At 39.5% G+C, this 21,586-nt stretch overlaps 1 protein-coding gene across 2 annotated transcripts in view; it reads right to left on the bottom strand.

The window, feature by feature from the left end:
* Nucleotides 1-21,586, bottom strand: part of LOC149211007 (uncharacterized) — a 467,932-nt gene that overhangs the window by 185,980 nt on the left and 260,366 nt on the right. For both annotated transcript variants that reach the window (XM_089396856.1, XM_089396857.1), the window contains exons 14-15: nucleotides 7,412-7,544; nucleotides 7,192-7,317 (exon numbers count right to left, since the gene is read on the bottom strand). In XM_089396856.1, coding sequence (XP_089252982.1) covers nucleotides 7,192-7,317; nucleotides 7,412-7,544 — 259 coding nt within the window. The remainder of the gene's footprint in view (nucleotides 1-7,191; nucleotides 7,318-7,411; nucleotides 7,545-21,586) is intronic.

Below are 21,586 nucleotides of genomic sequence, written 5' to 3'. Positions count from 1 at the left end.
ATGAATTAGTAGAGTCGCCACCCAAATAGGGAACTAACCCAAATGTCCAAGTGCTAAGGTGCAAATAGAAAGGTGAACAAAGTGATGAGAAGATTAGTGAAAATATGAAGAATGAGAAGACGAAAAGATGACGGAGAGAATGTCATTAAGGCGTTGAGAAGAATGTCCCCGGAGCAAGTTAAATGATCTTTATCGTGAAAGACTAGTGCCTTAAATGGAGTCAATTACTTGTTTAAGACAAATTATTTACCAAATTATCAGACGAACAATTGTTGCTTGAGGATGCTTCATTATCCTAAATGCGACGCAAATCCTATAATCTAAGTGAGATGCAGAATCTTGGTTAATTTAAAGTTATATGCCTATCTAAGTGTATCCTTCCTCTTAACTGTTTTGAAGCTAGTCTCTATAGTATGTTGTGAGAGAGAAACCAAGAAGAAGCAAGATAAGGCTTGATTAACGATACCTCCCCATAGGTTCTAACCACCTCATGCCCCTAGCTCTGCAGAGACTATGGCTCTGACGACTGCAAGGTCATTGTGTTAACCACTAAAGAGTCTCTAAACTCCTCAAGCTATATGGCCTATCTCTCTATCAACAAAGCTTATGCATGGAAGTTCATCAATTAATGCAAGAGAGTAATCCTAAAATGAGTGCTCTTAAGGTGAGATTATCAGGTTTCGTAAGTACTTAATTACAATGATATTCAATTATGAACAAAGGAGTACTTAAACAATAGATAAGTGACGATCTCAACCACAAGAGAAAGTGCTCAAACCTAACGGTGCCAAAAATGTTGCCGGTAATACCAATAGACAATTGCTCAAGAGATAAACAAGATCAATGCTACTTAACGAAATTAGTAGTCTTCAATATTATAACAATGAATCACCACTATGCCAATTATGATTAAACTTGATTATAAAATCCACAAGAAATATCAAATTCAACACTGAGCAATGTATCAGATATCCAACAATGTCAATTACAACAATTAGCCAAACTTATTAAGTAATTATCAACTTGATTAGAGCACTTATGTGTGTCAATGCAAGAGTGCAAAAAAGATGCCAATGGTGCAGAAAAGAAATATGGATCAGCCAATAAACATATGATTGTAACAAATAAGAAAATCACCCAATTACTGAATTAAAAACTTATCCAAAATCCACAAGATGCAAGAGACAAGAGTTAGGTGAAGTTAGATGTCTTTCAACCACTTTTAACACCACTGCAATTTTTGTATCAGATCTTATGTAGTAAGTTTCATACCTTGGATTTTCATTACAGCTTTACAAAAATGATCAAATACGCACAGAGACGCAAGACAAATGAGTGCAAGAGACAATATAATTGATGAAATATGATTACAAATGAGTTATTATGCCACTGTTATGAAATGTAGTCATTGTTGTAAGTGTTTTTATGTGGTTGTAGCAAACATATCAGATCGAAATAAACCAAACGGCCCACAAAAAACTCACTTATATGCGCACTTAAATTGACTTAGGCTTACTTCTCAATGCATTACGCAAATTACTAATGAATTTAGGCTTATTACAAATGTGTTTAGGCCTTAATTATATTGCTTTCGTAAAATACTTCAGAAAATTAAATTAGGGCAGTGATGAAAATGGAGGGCTAGAGAGCAAACCAAGAGACCTAGTGACCTTCTAGATGGCTAGGGAGGCATCCCAAGGACTTGAGAACCTACAACCACCACATTAGCTCTAAAAATGTTGCAGAACAAAATGTTAGAGATAATGGTTGAATGAGGGTTAGGAAGAGAGGCTAAGACTAGGAAAACCCAAACCAAGGCTAGAGGAGGCAAACAAAGGCAAAGAAGCAGAGGACGAGGCCTTAGTATGAAAATTCTATCACTGCAACAACTGGTTTATTTTACCTACTTATTTTCCCAATAAGTTATTTATGAAAATCCTTCAATAAACATTAAAATAAATTATGCTGCGGATATCACACCATAATACAGAAACAAACACATGCACAAGAATTAACACATCGACACAGATATTTTGGACAATAGTCCCCGAAAATACCCAATGTGGGAAAACCAGTGCAGCAAGGGAGGATTTTATTATTCAGCAATTCTTCAGTACAACTGGATGCCAAACTGGCTTACCCAACAGAGAGAAAAATTCTACAGCACTTCTCCCAGTCTCAACGTCATCCTAGCTGACCTCTTCATAACTCCCAGACCCTCTGCGTTAGCCCCTGCTTCTCTGCGTCAGCGCTGGGCCTCTCTGCGTCACCCACGCAGGCCCTCCGATGACTGCGCAGACTGTTGCCTCTGCGTCTGCCTCTCAAACCTCTGTGCTGATCTTCTGGTGTTGTTCCCAACTCTCTGTTCCGTACTCACCACCTGCTGCTGCTCTCTAGACCACTAGTTCGAATTTCTCAGCTAACCCCGCTCCAAAAATCAAACTGACTAGTCTCCCTCAGTGTATTCTCCAACTGACCCTCAAGCCTCTTCTTATACTTTCCTCGTTGTTCCACCAACGGCCAAGATTAAATCTCTAATCAACAACTAAGATTAGATTTGGCTTGATCCATGACTTTTGGAACCTTCTAACCCAGTTTTATATTAATACCCATTAATATTTTATTCTTCCTAAGTTTAGACTTAGGAACACCATTAAAAATATTAATTATTTTAATATCTCCCAAACCGGGTACAATCTATCCAAACAATTTCTGGGTCTTGGATATCTCATGTGCTTTAGCCTCTCCACCAATTTTCATGGCTAGAGCACATCCGATGCTACCCCAAATCAACACTTAGAAGGCCCCGACATGGAAGAGGAAACCCCCCTTAGGGCTGACGTCAAGCCTAGAAGGGTTAACGTTGGGCAAGGGAAGGCCCTTGAGGGCCTACGGCTAAGAAAAATGGGAGGTTGAGGGCTCCTAAGGCCAGCCCAAGGCTGCAGCCAAGCAAGAGGGAGCGGACCCAGGCCCCTAGAGGGCTAGACGGTTGAGCCAAAGGGGGGTGGAGACCTCTCTCAAGCTGCAGCTACAATTTAAAGGGGGGTCGAGAACCTTTAGGTGCCATGGCAAGCCCTAAAAGGGTTACGGCCAAAGGAAACAGGGGGGCCGAGGGCCCTAGGAGGCCACGAGTCCTCACAGCAAGGCCAAAAATGGAGGACAACTAGGCCTTCGGGCCTAAAAGAAATTTTGATTCCCTGCAAACAAAATTTTTTCCACAAATTCACCGCAAAATGTTGGATGGCTTCCTTCTTGGGTTGGACGTTGTGCTTGGAGGAAGCTGGGAGGCTTGATCTCACCCTCAAGGGCCTAGATCAACCTTCCTTGCTTAGTTGAATAGCCTAAAAAAAAATTTGCTACTTCAAACCCTTGAGCTATTACCTGCAAAAAATGAATCAAAGAATGCCAAACCCCAAATATATATACAAAAATATAAAACCCCAAATGCTACAAAATAAATTGGGTTAGGAAATCATTTACAAATTATTTACAAATGTACAATATTTACAAAATAATAATTTTGGAAAAATATTTTTGAATAAATAGCAATGGAAGAATTAATTTCGAAAAATAGATATTGGCCAAAACCCTCCTGCAAAATCAATTACCACAACAAAATCTCAGAGCCCAAACATAGTCGACTCTTCCCCACAGTCTGTGAACTTGGAGTCCAAGGGCTAGCATACCTATAAATCTCTATAATTTTTATCAAAGTAAAACTGTTAGATCATATGGTGAATTAGATCACCTAAGATAACATGTATCAATAGAATGTTCTTATCACCGACAAATGAAATAACAATTATTTAACAATATTCAACACAATATAGGATCACACATAGCTAACACATACCACAGATCAGTAGAAGAAGAACACCATGAACTGAACCCCAAAGTCTTTCTATTATGATAGAATAATATTCTCAGCAACTCAATAACAGCGTTCAAGAATTATATGATCCAAAGATATCAAATAGAAGCTCAATAGCTTCTTTATATAGAAAAACCCCTTCAAGTGGAAAATAACAGCTAGTTGGCTTGATCCTCGTCAAAATAGTCTCGACCGTTGAAAATAGCTTGATTATCTTTTAATCTCCACTGTCGAATTTTAATTTTTAGGTAAAATTCGAATTTTTCTTAAAACCCACTTTTAATTAATACAAAAATTAATATTTTGGATTAATTTACTCAAAAAATTGACTTTGACTCAACCACCAAGGTCCAGGGGCTCAAATTTTCTTAAAATATCTAGTTTTCCACTGGTGGGGGACCTCCAAAAAATTACTTCTCCTTGACCCACAATTTTTTTATTATTTTCCGGTTGGAGAGATTAATTTCTCTAAAATTATTTTTTGACACAAAATTAATTAATATTCTGACTTAGGATTTTAATTTAATTTAGCTAGAAAAAATAATTATTTGACACTAGAGGGGATTCCACCCACAAATACTTTTAGCTGCGGTGTCTAAATATGAAGGACCATGCACTAAAATAATTTTTACATCAAATTATTACAATATCAACCCTTAAAAGGGGAAAACACATTTAGACTCATATCCTCAATAATTTACTCAACTTTGCGACACAATATGATCTAGTATCGACGAAGTGTGTTTGTAATAAAATAATGTAGCCAAATGTGCTTAAATTATTCCCAAACATACTTCTACAACAACTTGATATAACACTAGGACTCACCTAAGACTTTGTCAATGAATTCCACCCTTGCTTTGGGTTTTAAACTAGAAGAAAAACTTTGTCAATTATTTGTATTTAGAAACACAGATAATTGGGTGAAGTTAAAAAAACTTCCTAGGACGAAATCATTTGCCAAAATCAGAGGCTTATCTAAGTGTTGTTACATAATTAAATGGTCATACTAGCATCATTTACAACATAATTTGTAGAAATTGGGTTTACAATGATACAATAGGGTTGGCTAATGACTTTGAACTTTGAAAAAAATTCTTCATATATTTGCATTCTGCTTCCTTGGACTATTGACAAAGTGTGGTCAACACTTCCCATTTTTACTTTCCGGCTAATTATTTTTGAACTTTTGCCAAAATTTAGAAAATATGGATTTTGAGGGGTAAATACACATTTTTTGACCCTCAAATGTGTCTAAACAAAAAGTTGAGGTGCAGAGGTATAATTTTGAGTACTCATACCACCTACAACTTCTATAGACAACACTTATTACATTTTACATCAAATAATTATTAAAAATCTTGTCCAATGGGATATTTTTAGCAATTAAAAACTGACACTTGAACAACCAAATTTCGCAAAACTTTAGAGATGACCTAGTATGTTAATATACATTGACTCTAGACACTAGGACTCACCTAAAACTTTAACATGACACCGCACTCTAGGTTTGGAATATATCTGGGAAAACAACTTAACTGATTATATGTTTAGAAAAACACAAATAATGAGCTAAGGGAAAAAAGACCCTCTAGAGTGAACTCACTTGCTAGTAAAGTCCTAAGCTACCTAGGCCTTTTACATGACTCTTTTTCATCATACTAGAATCATTTTTACAATACCCCCTGTAGAGTTGTGGAATCTGAATAACAAACTGAAGAAAAAGAGATGAATTCTGGAATTCTGACATGATATGATGGTGCTGGAATGCTTCAATTGTACTTGGATCATGGAGTCTTTGACAAATCCTCAAATGCAATTTGAGTGGTTAACAAAGCTCATAAAGTAAACAGCAGCCTTTCCAGCTTTATTCCCTTGCAATCAACAGTCATATTGGGACTCTAGGACCTTCAATCTCAGTAAAAGCTTTAAGTAAAGTAAAAACTAGTCAAAGAGTGAAAATGTCTTTTGGCCAGCAGTTATCATGGAAAGGAAAAGTTCAACTTAAAAGGAAAAAACAGCGGTTAAGGTAATAACTGAGAAGCAGAATTTTCTGAAAGACCAAAAAAAGCCAAAAAAAAATAGTAAACAGCAAAAATCAAAGCAAAGAGAGACAAAGCATTTGAAAAGAAAAAAAGCTAACTGGCACACAGTTTTCTGGCCTTTTCTGGCTTTACTTCTCTCCTTGAACAAGCAGGTCAACTAGATCTTAAGAAAGGAAATAATTTGTTACATATAGATTTCAGAGAAGCAGTAGAGAAGTTCGACAGTTGATTTTTTTAAACACTTTGGTAGCAGCAGACAGCCCCTTACTTTTCCATGCTCCAGTTCTCAGACAACTATCTCAACCACACGCGAAGGAACTCATGGCAGCCTATCTCCTAGGACTCATTAAAGTGCAACCAACTTCTTGGGTAATCTGTGATTTTATTCAATTATGTTTGATCTAAATTTTTTGAATAATTTTTTATGCAGTGTGATGATAGTTTAGAGTGCACTTGTTTTGAATTAATTCACTTAACGAACACATTCATTTCTTACATGATATTTAATTTTATACTTGCTAGTATATTAAAAAATCTGATCTCAACCATTCTAAATTTGTTTCAGATTTAACTCACCTTTGATTACTCATGAGCAGATCAAAAGTGAGATTTTATGGTATGCAAATCAAATTGAAGTTTTACAAGGAACATTCAGTTGATAACAGCATACATCATCTAGGGACACGCCCTAACAGTGGAAAATACCTGTTCAAATGGAATGACTTTCAACTGCGACAGGGTTGACTGTCTAAAAGTGTCATGCAGGTTTGTGCATGCAGATTTGAGGGGTAACAGCCCCACAACAGTTGTTGACACAAAGATATGTGTTTCCTTGAATAGGGGAGAAATTTAACCCATATAGAGAGTCGAGACACTCATTTTCACTAGTATATATTTCCTTGTATAAACTGCAAATTACATAAAATCATAAATGAAACAAAAAGAAACAAAACAGCTACTTTGTTCAACTACAATTCAAATCGATTTAACCAAGTTTAACTAGCTTTGACCTATCAATTTGAATTTCAGAAAGCATGCAAGGTTTACTCAGTCAAGTGATGTACAGATGAGTCTCAGAGCAGGAATAGAAGCTGAGGCAACTCAGCAAGCTTCCCAAGTCACCAAAATTTCTTGTTGCTTTACAGAAAAACAAACAAAAATACCAACAAGAGGTATAGAAGAATGTATAAGAAAACAAAGAACCTAATGGAAGGCGTACATCATCACTAATGTAGGAACAGAAAACTAAATGAGGATAGCCACTCAGTAACTTACACATGCAGCAACGGGCCAAAGATTCAAGGAATGTCAAAGAGAAATTGGAATAATAATAAATAGAATCAACTGCAAGCTCCTGGCAATCTTTTGGAAGTTTTACGAAGGGACCATAGACCACCTTTACTGCAAAAACATATTGTAAAGAGATTAAAATGCTATAAATGTAAGGAACACAAACCTAGTTTTCCACCAGTTCAAATTAGCAGCTGCATTGCACCTTTATTTTGGCATGTTGATAGATGCATACTGAAAAATGGCATAAACATTGGCTGTAATTCCGTATATTCTGCATGCAGCATAGAATCTACAGGAGCGGAACGACCAATATGAAGAAGAACCCTCAATACAGCCTGCGAATTTGCATTTAACTTGTCATTTAGGAATTGAATAACACATGACAGAAGTGACAATGAGCACAATAAAGAAATAAACATCTCCCCTCAGAAAAAGAGATCTGTCACTACAATTTTTTTCAAAACAATCTATATATTGGAAGAAGTATAAATATTAATCATTTCTATGAAATTCTGACGTAGAATACAAGAAAACTACACTCGAGACTAACTAAACAGTGTTTGGAATTAGAGCATGATTTCAATTTAACAATTCCCAAAAAGATAAGAATCATGCTGAAACAACAACCAGAAACTACATCCAAGATACATCTATCTAAACCCAAAAGATTTATAAATATAGGACATTCTAATGAGCCACAGGAAGTAAGCTGAAAAATACAGCCACATAAATATGACAATGAGAGCAAATCTAGATAATATCAATTAAGAAAAGGGAAAGAAAATTTTGAGGTGGGGATATTCTGGTTATCAATGCCATAAATTTTCATATTTTATGCAATAATTCTGAGTTGCCCCCAAGTGGTCAATGCTTTGATCTGGACTCATCATACAGCGCCAATGGAAATACCGGGGTGCAAATATTTATTAAAACTTGGGAGGTTTTTCTGACCATGGTTTAGACCTAAAGCTCCTATTTCATATTGCTATGTAAAAATTGTAATATGATTTTATGTAACTGTAGTTAATTAGGGAAAAGGCACCTTAGGCTGTATATAAGCTAGGCAGCCCTCAATGTAAAATTCATCTAATCATTCAAGTATTAATAAATATATGTATATACTTTTCTGTCAAAACTGAGCTTATATGCTCCATTTGGTATCAGAGCCAGTTGTTGCTGCAACTTTTGTTCGTTTTTCGATGCCAACATGCAAACCACCACCCTTTTCATCGTCCATTCCATTCTGGTTCCTGCCTTGCTCCGCCACCTGCTCCCTGCATTCGCTTGTCGCCTGCCATCATTCCCCGACATTTCCGTTCCCTGTGTCATCTCCGGCAGTCCAAGATACGATATAGTTGTCGACCGACTATTCCCCGCCATCCTAACCGTACGTGTCACTTTTACATTGACCCCATCGCCCCAATTACAACCACACCCGCTCATTCACAAAACCCCCATTATATAATTCAATACGTATTATATATATAACAATCATAAAATTGATAAATTATCTAGTTATATATTACCTATTATATAGTTGTAATAACTTGATTATATATATATATATGAGGGTCAAATTAAGGAAGAAGGTTAAGTTGGATAAATATACACCACCACATACCTGATCAACATCTTCTTCTATGACGATAACTGATTTTAAAAAAAAATTGATAAATCTTGAGGATAAAGTCACCGAACATGCCGAAGAGATCAAGGAGCTCCAAGATACAACGAAGAGAATAGAGAATCAGCTCAAGCAGAATCATAACGAATTTAAAAGGGATCATGCAATCCTTTCAAATAAGATCGATTGAAATCATAATGCAGCAATGTGAAAATTTGGATTCCCAAATTTCTACTACAACAACTGATTATGTTTCTTCTATTTGTTAATTGTTGAAGTTTTTAAGTCTACTTAGTTAGAAACCCTCCATGCACTTTATCTGATTTATTCCTACCTACCTGTTATGTTACTTAACAAGTTATTTACAATGTAAATATTGAAAATAAACACTAGTGCATGCTCAACATATTACAAATCAACAACTAAAGGAAACAGAAACAATCACACCATATGACACCATTATATTTGGACCAATGTCCCCGGAAAAACCCAATGTGAGAAAACCGGTGCAGCTATCTGATCTGAAAGTCACTCGTGAGTGATCTCAGTTAATTAGTTAATGAAAAGGTATTGCAGACTCATGTGCTGGTGTGTGTGTCTATGTTACTTTAGGCAACAGATCGATCAGATTGCAAAATACACAGACATTGGAAAATGGAAAACAGTAAGAGAAATACAGTAAGCAAATACAAGAACACAACAAATTAATAAGGAGTTCACCCTATTCTTCAGGGCTATGTCTCCAGTCCAACTCTCATTGGTGGCCTTCTTTTATTGTGTCTTTAAAGCAAAGATTTACAATGAGAAGCTCAATTTGAGTCTCCTGAAATAGATAATGCTTGGTAGGGTGGTTCTTGGATTCCCCAAGCCACTAGAGTGCACAGACTCCTTCCTTACCAAATCTTGACCTCTCTGGTCTTTAATGGGAGGAGCCCAATGTGGTGCACAATTCCCAACAGATCCTCACAGGGATTGTTTGAACCTCTCAAGCTTTCTGTCTGCTCGATGCTGCTGCAGGTCAGCTCGGCTTTCTGTTTTTCTGCCTCTTGCTTCACTGTCTCTTCTGTCTCTTGGTCTCACTGTCTCTTTCTTTCTTACAGTGCTCGCTCTCGCCCCCGTCTTTCTGTCTATTCATTCATGGCTTAAAGCCAAGACGTCTTTGACTGTTCGCTTCCTCTTCCGCCTCTTCGGTTCCCTGCTGCTATTCCCTTGGAGTACCCTGCCTCTGCGTCATCGCCAACGTCTCACAGGGAAGTGGCCACTTGTCCTCTCACGAACTGCGCCAGCTTTTCCTCAACGGTTCGGTAATTCAGTTACACTGTGGAATGACTCATCCACCAACTCGGTGGTCAAATCGGACTTCAGACTTTTGTATGTTGCGGCTTAATTCCCCCGTCAAATCTGGTTTCCCATTCGGCGCAATCTCTGCCGTCAAATCTGGAGCCCTCAGATCCTATGGTGTTCGCTCTTATCGCGTGGTTGACTTGCTCAACCGTTAGCCCGCGATGAGAGGCGGTTTTCTCTCTCATCCGCCAGACATGCGTCGTGCAATGAATGGAATCACTCGTTCTCTGCCAAATCCGCTTACCGCCCCAAAGTGCCTCCGATATACCGCCCGCTTTGAAGCGCAGGACCCGCCTTTTGCCTTAGCGCTTTCCCTACGGTTTCCCAGCTTCCCATGCGATTGAGCGCTCGGGGCTTCTCCTTCTCAACGGATTTTGCCCAGCGATGCGCGATTAGTTCTAAGCGCGCATCAGAAATGGCCTTCGTTTCCCGATCCGGTCTTCCTAATTGCCAGTTTGCCTCCTGTGCGGTCTCCAAGGGCCTCAGTCAGCACGCTTTGGCCGAGGTCCTCATCGTTCCTTGCTGGCTACAAACTACCACTATCCAGTGGTCTTCCTAATAGCTCTTTGTTCATCAAGTTTTGATGTCTATCTTGATTTGATACAGTCATAGCACTTCGCTAGTTTTCATGGATCCAATTCGGATCACGACCTTCCCACTGAAAAAGCTTTTGGACCACCAAAAGTTGGTTTTCAAGCATCAACTAAGTGAGGGTACAATTGTCTCACTTGTCCAATCCCTATCCATTTTTCACTGCTCGGCTTTGAACCCTTGAGCCCAATTCTGAAGTACTCAACATCTCCTCTGCGCATCGTCCTCACCTTCCTGTCCAGAACTGTGTATTCCTGCAATTCATTAAGATATTCAAGTAGCAGGTCATCAATAGAAGGCAATTGACTCTGCTCTTCGGGATCCTCAATTAGTGAAGGTTCAAACAATCTCAAGCAATTTGCATTTACGACTGAGTAGATGTGCATGTAATCTGGTAGATCAAGGAGAAAATCATTCTCACCAAGCTTCTCATGTATCTTGAAGGGTCCATACCTGATAGGCTTTAGCTTTTTATCTTCACCTTGCATCTTATCCTTGCTGATATACAGCCAGACTTCGTCACCAATTTGGAAACTATGCTCCATCCGATGCTTGTCATGCCTTGCCTTGTATTTGGCTTGGCTCTTTTCCAACTGTTCCTGTACTGCCTGGTGGATCTCTTCGATTTGTTCAATGAACCTAGTTGCCTTGTCCACATCACTGTGTCCCTCAACTGTGGTGTCTTTACCAAAGACAAAATCGAACGGAGACCTTGGGGTGAAACCAAAACAGGTCTCAAAAGGAGATCTTTGTGTAGAAGAATGTTTTGCTTTGTTGTAAGCATGTTCCACATAACATAAATGTTCATCCCAAAGCTTAGGATGTTTGCTGCAATATCCCCTGAGTAACTAGATCACTGTCTTGTTGACTACTTTTGTCTGGCCATCAGTTTGTAGATGAAAAGTTGTGCTTTTCTTTAGTTTGGTGTCCATTAGTTCCCATAGACTTGACCAAAACTTCCCCACAAATCGGGTGTCTCGATCAGATACAATGGAAGTGGGTAATCCAAAATGAACCCATACATGCTCAAAAAATAGTTTTGCAGTTTGTTCCGTTGTAATCTGTTTATTACAAGGTATCAAAATACACATTTTGCTAAACCTATCAACAACAACATATAGATAATCATGACCTTTCCTAGATTTAGGCAGTCCTCCAACAAAATCCATGGAAACACTTTCCCAAGGGTGAGAATGAACTGGTAATGGAGTGTACAAGCCTAGTTTTCTATTGTTGGGCTTGCTTTTAACACACATAGTACACCCTCTTACATATCTAGAAACTGTCTCGTTCATTTTTTGCCAATAACAAAATCTTTGCAGCTGTGCAACTGTTGTACTTACCCCAAAGTGACCTAGTATTAGAGAAGTGTGTGCTTCTCGAAATATCTTTACTCTTTCATTTTGTGGAATGCATAACTTCCCACAATGGTATAAGAGTCGGTCCTTTACATGATTATCCAATTCTTCTACTCGTTTGCCTTGACTTAAAGTTGCATATACATCTTTAAAGTCTATATCTTGAGCATATTGTTCAATGTAACTCTCATGTAACATAGAATTATGCTTAACTATAGTAGATGCATTTATAATGGGTTTAGATAACATGTCTGCAACTTTATTGTGTATGCTCTTTTTATATCTGATGACTAAATGAAATTGTTGGAGAAAACCCATCCATCTATAGTGCCTTCATTGTTGCGACTCAGTTTGAGAGTGTAGGTATTGAAGTGGTTGATGATCAGTATGTATTACTGTCTCTTTGCCCATTAAGTAATGTTTCCACTTCTTCACACTCTGTACTAATGCATACAATTCTTTATCATATGTCGGATAGTTAACTACTGCAGAATTAAATGTCTCAGAATGATAACATATGGGTTTACCGTGCTGTGTCAACACTGCTCCCATGGCATAGTCACTAGCATCCGTTTGGATCTCAAATGGTCTTAGAAGATCAGGCAGTGCTAGTACAGGTGTTGTACTAATCTTTTCTTTCAAGGTGTCAAAGGATTTTTGTTGTTTGCCTCCCCACTGAAACACCTTGTTCAATCCTGTTAAAGCATGTAAGGGAGCTGCAATTAAGGAAAAGTTAGAAATGAACTTTCTCCAATATTGTGTTGCTCTTAAGAAGCTTCTAACTTCTGTAGAAGATTTGGATTTAGGCCAGTTTATAATGACTTCCACCTTAGAGGGATCTATCTTCAATTCACCACCCCCTACTATATGACCCAAATAATTCAGAGATGTTTTGCCAAATTCACATTTTGAAAGTTTAACATAAAGCTTTTCTCTTTTCAAAACATCTATTGTCTGCTTAACATGCTTTAAGTGTTCTTCCTACGTTTTGCTAAATATCATAATGTTATCCAGATACACAATAACAAAATCATCAAGAAAAGATCTGAGTACATCATTCATTAATCTCATGAAAGTAGCAGGAGCATTAGTGTTAAATTTGGACAACTAGGTCCAAACTCCATGTTCTGATGCTCAGATTAAGAGGCTAATATTTTTGTTGGATTCCTCTTTCTGAGAGGTGTAAAATCCATATAAAAATAGTCTTAATCCGATGAGCAGAACTTATATTGTGAATTTATTATTCTTAATAAATTATATGTGCAAGGTCAGCCAGTTTTGTAATGTAGGCTCACATGCCCAACAGATGTGTCACACACCCTCATTGATGGATATATATACAGGAAAAGTTGGAGAGAATTTTATCACAACTCAACTCACATCTTCCCCTCTCATCTTAGAGAGTACGCTACCTGGAGGACGAATTTCAGCCACACGTGGGAAGGACGAAGAGGACAGACCGTACGGATTTTCTGCTGCTAGGGTTTTGCAGAAAGTTTGACCAGCGTTGACTTTGGTCAACGCCTGGTCCAATCAAGCTGAAAATTGGTGGAAAGTTCGATTTTTGAAGGCCGTACTATCTGGCACAAAAATCGAGGTCAAAGGGTTGACCGTTTTGCTGCTGCGTTGACTTTTAGCTTGCTGCCCCTGCGTTGACTTTTCAGGACAGCGTTGACTTTTTATAGAATTGACTTGGGTTGACTCATCTACTAGTTGGAGGGATCTTGTGACACATCTGGGCTGGCTGACCAAAGGAGACTTCGCTGGTTGAAGCATCCTGTTGACCGCCGAAACGAACACACACATTTTTCTTGTTCCTGATTTGTCTTCTGTAAGATCTGCTTATATGTTCTATCTGCATTTTGCTTAACTACTTGTATGATTGCTGTGAGAAAAGTGAAATTGCTCTTAGCATAGAACATCTACAAAACTTTACATGGTATCAGAGCTGAGGTGAAGACAAACTCTATCTATAGCAATCATCATCGAAATAATCATGCCCTAATCGAAGTCAATGGATACCTTTGTGTCGCTGTACTGTGTACATAGAGGATTATATACGCTATCAATGATATACGTTGTAACGGAAAGATATACAGCGCAGCTGTAGAGGATATGTTTAGGCAGTAACGGAAGCCGCAGTCATAAGGACATGAGGCTGCAGTCATGAAGAGTCAAGTCGTAGTGATGAAGAGGTATCTGCAGGCTTAAGCTTAAGGCTCTGGCCAAAGTGCGAAGAGGAGTATTTCTGTGTCTTTTGTTTATGATCTGATTGGCCAAGTAAGGAAGGAGGCTAGCTGAGCTTGTAAAGAGGAGTTCTGAGCATAAATGCAAGGGTTATTCTCTATGCACAGGCCGTTGAGTGATTTTGAGTTTTACAATGGGACAAAAGTTTGTTTTGAGAGGGCCGAGAGGCCCAGCAAGGAGCAGGAAGAAGGCCGCAGTACCCTTGACCATCAACGTAGGAATTAAAGAGGTTTGAAGGCTGTATAGTGGGCTGTCGTAGAAGCCATAGAAAGCCCTAACCAGGGCCGAAATTTCAGGGTCCTGTGCATTGGTCAAAATGTAGTTGTGGACAGAAATATGACGTCTATCACAGGTATGTGCTTGTCTTTTATAATGATGAATTTGCCAGATACTATGGTCCAGATTAGACAGTTTGCAATTCTGGTATAATGGGCTGTAAGAAGATGCTTGGTAAAGCTCCAAGTATAGTCCCTTGAGAAGGACAACAAGGGCTGTTAGAAGGTAGATGATTTGGAGTCTTAAAAATGGATATATGGAAGAGCTTAAGGGTAGTCAAGTGGGCTTATTATCAGACCCCATCTTCTGTACGTATGACAGTGAAATATGACAATATGACAGAGTTTTTGACAGTGATCTTCTGCACTCATTGTAGTGTCACTTACTCTTATAACAGTTATGCATAGCAGTGATATTGTTCTCTTGACAAATGGAGATGATATATGGAAGAGATATTTGTTCCTATGACAATAATGTTTGGGCAGCGACTTTAGTGATATTTGGACAATGTTTCTTGATGTATGGAAGTGATTCTTGTATGACAGTGATTTATATGGCTGTGATGTGACAATGATATATAGGACAGCATGATGATGATGCATAGGCAGCATTATAAGATCATGAACATGAAGGGCTGCCTGATTTTGGAAATAATCATAAAGGTGTATGTAAGGGCTGAAGGAAAACATACAAGGGGACCTTTCCCCTCAAGTGTCACAAAGACATCTGAGATATTGCAACTGGTCCATTCTGATCTTTCTGGTATGTTGCCTGTAACATCCCTGGGGGGATGTTCTTACTATATGACATTTACTAATGACTTCTCTCGCAAAACCTGGATATACTTCTTGAAAAAGAAGGATGAGGCTTTCATGTGGTTCCGTACCTTCAAAGCCTTGGTGGAAAATATGACCGGAAAATCAAGATTTTGAGGACTGACAATGGCACTGAATATGAGTCAAATGAGTTGAAAGACTTCTGCAGAGAAGCTGGCATTAAGAGGGAGACTACCACTGCACTCTCTCCACGTGTTTGGGTTTTGTGGACAGAGAAATCTAGAGGAGAATCCGCAGTTCTAAAGAGCCCTCATACGCTGTCCCAAGAGGCCCTTACATGCTAAGAATAGGAGCCCTAGATCCGCAGTATATTGGGCCCTAAATCTCTGTTTTATTGGGTGCAGGTAAGGGCATTTCCAGTGAAGGAAGAGGGGACGTTTAGGTCACTCCTATGACTGTTTTGGAGTGAAAATTAACCAGCAGAAAGGCCTCAATAAAGGAGACAAAATTCTGGGTTGATTTGAATATTATGTGCGGGCTGGAAACTCTGTTTCAGCAGGCCGTGGGTACAGGAAGCCACCTGTGGTAGGCCGCAGGCCCTTACCCCCTGAAAAGGCATTGCGTGGGACTGTTTTGGGGCTAGATTGAGCTCTAATCAACAGCGTGGATGCAGAGGACTTATACAAGGGTAGCACGTAGTTTTTGAAGGCTGTTTGGTGACTTGGTTAAGGGCTGTTGCAGCATATGGATGCCCTAACCAGTCACAATTAGGAGCAGCAGCGAAAACAGATTGGAACAACAATTTATGCCTTGTGTTGGGTCAAGGAATTTGATCAGTTTTGGATCAGATGGTTGGGCAACCTGTGGGAGCAAATTTGGAGGCTTGATTGGGTGATCGTAAGCCTCAATTAGTGCAGATCTGACTGTGTTGTAGTGTTGCAACGTGATGATGCAAAGGCAGCATGGGTAGCATGCAGCGTGATGATGCATAGACAGCAAAGAAGATATGAATCTCCACTAGGAGTATATTACAATGAAAAGACCAGATCTGTCATTCTTGTTGATTTGGGGTAGCAATGTGATGCTGTATAATGAGAGCAACATTACAGTCATTGAGGTGCAGATCCATGATGATTGAGAATTGACTATGACGATATATTTGCACCTGTGGCTCGATATACCACCATCTGATCCATCATAACCCTTGCTGCTACGCAAGGATGGAGTCTTCATCAGATGGATGTCAAGACCGCTTTTCTGCATGGTGCAATAAAGGAAGAGGTGTATGTAGAACAACCTCTGGGATTTGAAGTTCAAGATCGAGACACTTATGTCTGCAGGTTGAACAAAGCCCTCTATGGGTTAAAGCAAGCACCCAGAGCTTGGTATGAGAGGATGGATAGTTACTTGATGAAGCTGGGCTTCACTCGAAGCAATGCTGATCCAAACCTTTACTTTAAGGTTGTGGAAGGAAAGCCTCTCATTCTAGTGTTGTATGTGGACGACCTCTTCCTGACAGGTGGTGACCCTCTCATTCATCAATGTAAGAGGGAGCTTGCTGCTGAGTTCGAGATGAAAGACCTAGGACTGATGCACTATTTCCTAGGCCTAGAGGTCTGACAGAGACCTGGAGAGATTTTCCTTTCTCAAGGAAAGTATATTGTGAAGCTTCTGGAAAGATTTGGGATGGTGGACTGTAAGTCCGTGTCGACACCAATGGAACTCAACTTTAAGAAGTTGAGTGGCAGCGCTGCAGGGCCTATCTTGGCCAATCCTACTGAGTATCGTCAACTCATAGGAGCTTTGATGTTCTTAGTGAACACCCGTCCGGACATATGTTTTGCAGTGAATACTTTGAGCCAACAGATGGTTGAGCCTCATCATTTTCACTGGGTTGGTGTCAAGAATCTTTAGAAATATCTTCGGGGCACGATAAACCATGGGCTGAGATACACTGTCGGGAGTGTGATACTCCGAGATATACTGATGCCGATTGGGCTGGCAGTGTGGTGGATCGTAAGAGCACATCTGGATGTTGTTTCAATCTTGGTTCTGCTTCGATCTCATGGATGAGCAGGAAGCAGAAGTCGGTGGCTTTGAGCACCGCGGAGGCCGAATACATTGCTGCTAGTATGGCCTGTTGTGAAGCAGTTTGGTTGAGGAAGCTCTTTAGTGAGCTGTTCCAACATGTGCTAGATACCACTGTAATACTCTGTGATAATCAGAGTGGGATTCGTATGACTGAGAATCCTGTGTTCCACGACCGATCCAAGCATATTGATATCAGGTACCACTTTATCCGGGATATGGTACAGCGAGGCGCCGTAAGGCTCGATCATATAGGAACTGATGAGCAGGTCGCGGATATTCTCACTAAGCCCCTGGGGAAGGTCAAGTTCCTAACCTTCCGTGAGAGTCTTGGTGTCGTAGAAAGACCCTATGATGTGGGTCCTGTTGGACGATGAGCTCTGGGAGCTCTGGGGGGCTTTGGGGATAGCTTCTCGAAGCTATAAGCACTCATAATGCTTCTGCCCCACCCTTGTGATTAGTGAGCTGGTTCGCCACTCATTTAATCTGTGCCCCGTATGCATCCTACCCATTGAGTTCAGGGTTCATGGGAAGTACCTCTCATTTGGCCAATGAGGTGTGGAAAAGCTAGAGACTATTAGCAAAGACTGATGGACGCATCAGAGATTGCCGTACTCTCTATCTAGGATGGCATGGTCCAACCTCTTGATCTGGGATCAAGATTTGTGAGGTCTGGGACCTCTGGACTGATTATGTCAGTCGGGGAATGATGTCTTTGTGACTGACCCACTTCTGTTCTGAAATAAAGAAGCCAGCAAAGCAAGTTTCGGCGGGATGACTCACGATGTTGATTGCACTAATAAATGGAGTTCTCCCTAGTTGAGAGGGAGTGTTAAATTTGGACAACTAGGTCCAAACTCCATGTTCTGATGCTCAGATTAAGAGGCTAATATTTTTGTTGGATTCCTCTTTCTGAGAGGTGTAAAATCCATATAAAAATAGTCTTAATCCGATGAGCAGAACTTATATTGTGAATTTATTATTCTTAATAAATTATATGTGCAAGGTCAGCCAGTTTTGTAATGTAGGCTCACATGCCCAACAGATGTGTCACACACCCTCATTGATGGATATATATACAGGAAAAGTTGGAGAGAATTTTATCACAACTCAACTCACATCTTCCCCTCTCATCTTAGAGAGTACGCTACCTGGAGGACGAATTTCAGCCACACGTGGGAAGGACGAAGAGGACAGACCGTACGGATTTTCTGCTGCTAGGGTTTTGCAGAAAGTTTGACCAGCGTTGACTTTGGTCAACGCCTGGTCCAATCAAGCTGAAAATTGGTGGAAAGTTCGATTTTTGAAGGCCGTACTATCTGGCACAAAAATCGAGGTCAAAGGGTTGATCGTTTTGCTGCTGCGTTGACTTTTAGCTTGCTGCCCCTGCGTTGACTTTTCAGGACAGCGTTGACTTTTTATAGAATTGACTTGGGTTGACTCATCTACTAGTTGGAGGGATCTTGTGACACATCTGGGCTGGCTGACCAAAGGAGACTTCGATGGTTGAAGCACCCTGTTGACCGCCGAAACGAACACACACGTTTTTCTTGTTCCTGATTTGTCTTCTGTAAGATCTGCTTATATGTTCTATCTGCATTTTGCTTAACTACTTGTATGATTGCTGTGAGAAAAGTGAAATTGCTCTTAGCATAGAACATCTACAAAACTTTACAATTAGTTAAGCCAAAAGGCATAACTAGCCACTCATACAATCCCTGCTTTGTTTTGAAAGCAGTCTTCCATGCATCTTGTTCTGCAACTCTAACCTGATGGTATCCACTATGCAAGTCTAGCTTGGAGAAATAAACAGCTTCTTTCAATTGATCTAGAAGCTCATCTATGCGAGGAAGGGGATAACGATTTTTGATTGTTATCTTATTCAGTGCTCGGTAATCAATGCACATTCTCCACGAGCCATCTTTCTTTCTCACCAAAACGATTGGTGACCCACATGGTGATGTGCTAGGTCTGATGAACCCTTTCTCGAGCAACTCCTACACCTGCTTCTTGATTTCAGCATTCTCTAATGCGGACAACCTGTACATTCCAATGTTAGGCAATGGAGCATATTGCTGCAAAATAATATCATGCAATATTTCCTTTTTGGGTGGCAGACCTTTAGGTTCTTGAAACAAGATATCATACTCTGAAACAACCTTTTCTAAATCAGCGGCTTGTTTAGCATTACAGCCTTCAAATACATTGGTTTTATCAGGTTTATTTTCCTTTACAACCATTAGTAAAAATTGTTTAAAAATTGTTTGCATGAATTTATCATTCGTTTCATCTACCATGAGTTTATGAGAATATAATTATTCTTGAGCTTATAAGCTCTTACAAAGTATTAGATTCCATCTTTAACAAGTAGATACTTGTTCTCAGCTCTATAGAAAATAGTTTTTCTGTCATACAAGTAAGGACTTCCTAAAACAATTCCACCTATATCCAAAGGAATTATGTCTAACTCAACCTCATCTACAAATGCTGACCCAAAAGAAAACTTGAGTTTGCATTGTCTAGTCACTTGTAGTTGTGCTTTATCATTCAACCATCCTAATGGGTATGGTTTCTTGTGAGGTGTAGTTACTGATCCCAACTTCTTTACAATTGCTTCAGAAATTAAATTTACTTGTGAGCCACTATCAAACAAAGTATCAATATTTTGATGTTCGAAAATAACTCGAATATGGAAAAGCTCATGTCTTTTTCTCTCATTTTCTTCATCAGTAATAGATTGTGCAGAATTACTAGTAGATGCTTCAGAATTCTTACCTTTTATACCTGTGGCTGCAATGTTTGTTTCATCTCCTGAGTCCGACCCCAAATCTTTCTGAATAGCTGCAACAGTCTTCTTCTTCTTGCCCTCGAACTTCTTAGGTCTTAGCTTTGGATGCAGAATCCAACAGTGCTCATCATCATGCCCATCCTTTTTACAGTGAGTGCATGAAGCGTTGTTTTTCTGTGCAGTGTTAGCCTTCCTTGCTTTTCATTTCTTCTTTCTTTTCTCCTTATTCTTGCTTGCAGTGGGTTGGGATGATCCCCCAACTTCTGGACTTCCATTCTTTCCTCTAGCTTCTAGATGAGTAGCTTGTACAGATACCTCATCTATACTAGTGGGATTAAACATGAGGATAGTGTGCCTCATGTAGCTGTGTAGACCACCAATGTACTTCAACAGAGTCTCAGGTGAGTCTAATGAGATTCCTAAAATCAATGCTCTCTTTTTAAATTCTTGAGTATACACTTGCACACTTTGCCCTTTCAACTGTCGAAGAGTTTGCCAGCTCATCATGGCTTGCTGCATATAGGCCAATGGATAGAACTGCTTTTTGATTGCAGAAACAAATTCACTCCAGACAGAGATAGTCTTACCATGTCTTTTCATGTCAGCTTGGGTCCTGCCTTCCCACCAAACCAAGGCAGTGCCTCCAAGGCGTAGGCTTGCCAGCTGAATCTTGCTCTTGTCTGAATCGATATTCTGCACTCTGCAATAAACATCAATTTGTCTAATCCAATTGTCCAACTTTTCTGCATTCAACTCTCCATCATATAGCTAAATCAAATTTAACATCTAGTTTAATCAAAGATGTCTTCTTGTTATGTATAGGGCTATTAGGATGTGTGAGAAAGCTTTCCTCTTTCCCTTTTCCTTTTGAGTGGTCATGGAAATGTGATTCATCTTCTCATTTGTCTTGTTTAGAGCCTAATGAATTTTCATCCTTATGTTTTCTAAAGTCTTTATACATTTCCTCTACCATGGACTTTATGGGTAGGAAACCTATGAATTGAGGGTCTGGCCCCACAAAACCTTCTTGTGATATTGTCTTCAAGGGATAGACTCTCCCAATTTCAGGATTAGTTTCGACCAACTCTCCTTCTCCTAATTTGAGCTTTGATCTAGTTAGCATTCAACAGCTAAATCCAACACAAGCTTGTCTAACCTTAATAGCCTAGAGCTCTGATACCACTTGATCTGAAAGTCACTCGTGAGTGATCTCAGTTAATTAGTTAATGAAAAAGTATTACAGACTCATTTGCTGGTGTGTGTGTCTATATTACTTTAAGCAACG

This window comes from Pinus tabuliformis, chromosome 1_2 (genome assembly GCF_031772625.1).
Source record: "Pinus tabuliformis cultivar Carrire ecotype Pingquan chromosome 1_2, CPIR1, whole genome shotgun sequence".
NCBI classification, from domain to species: domain Eukaryota; kingdom Viridiplantae; phylum Streptophyta; class Pinopsida; order Pinales; family Pinaceae; genus Pinus; species Pinus tabuliformis.
Note: the sequence above shows the minus strand (reverse complement) of the source record. Positions and strands in the feature narration are given on the sequence as shown.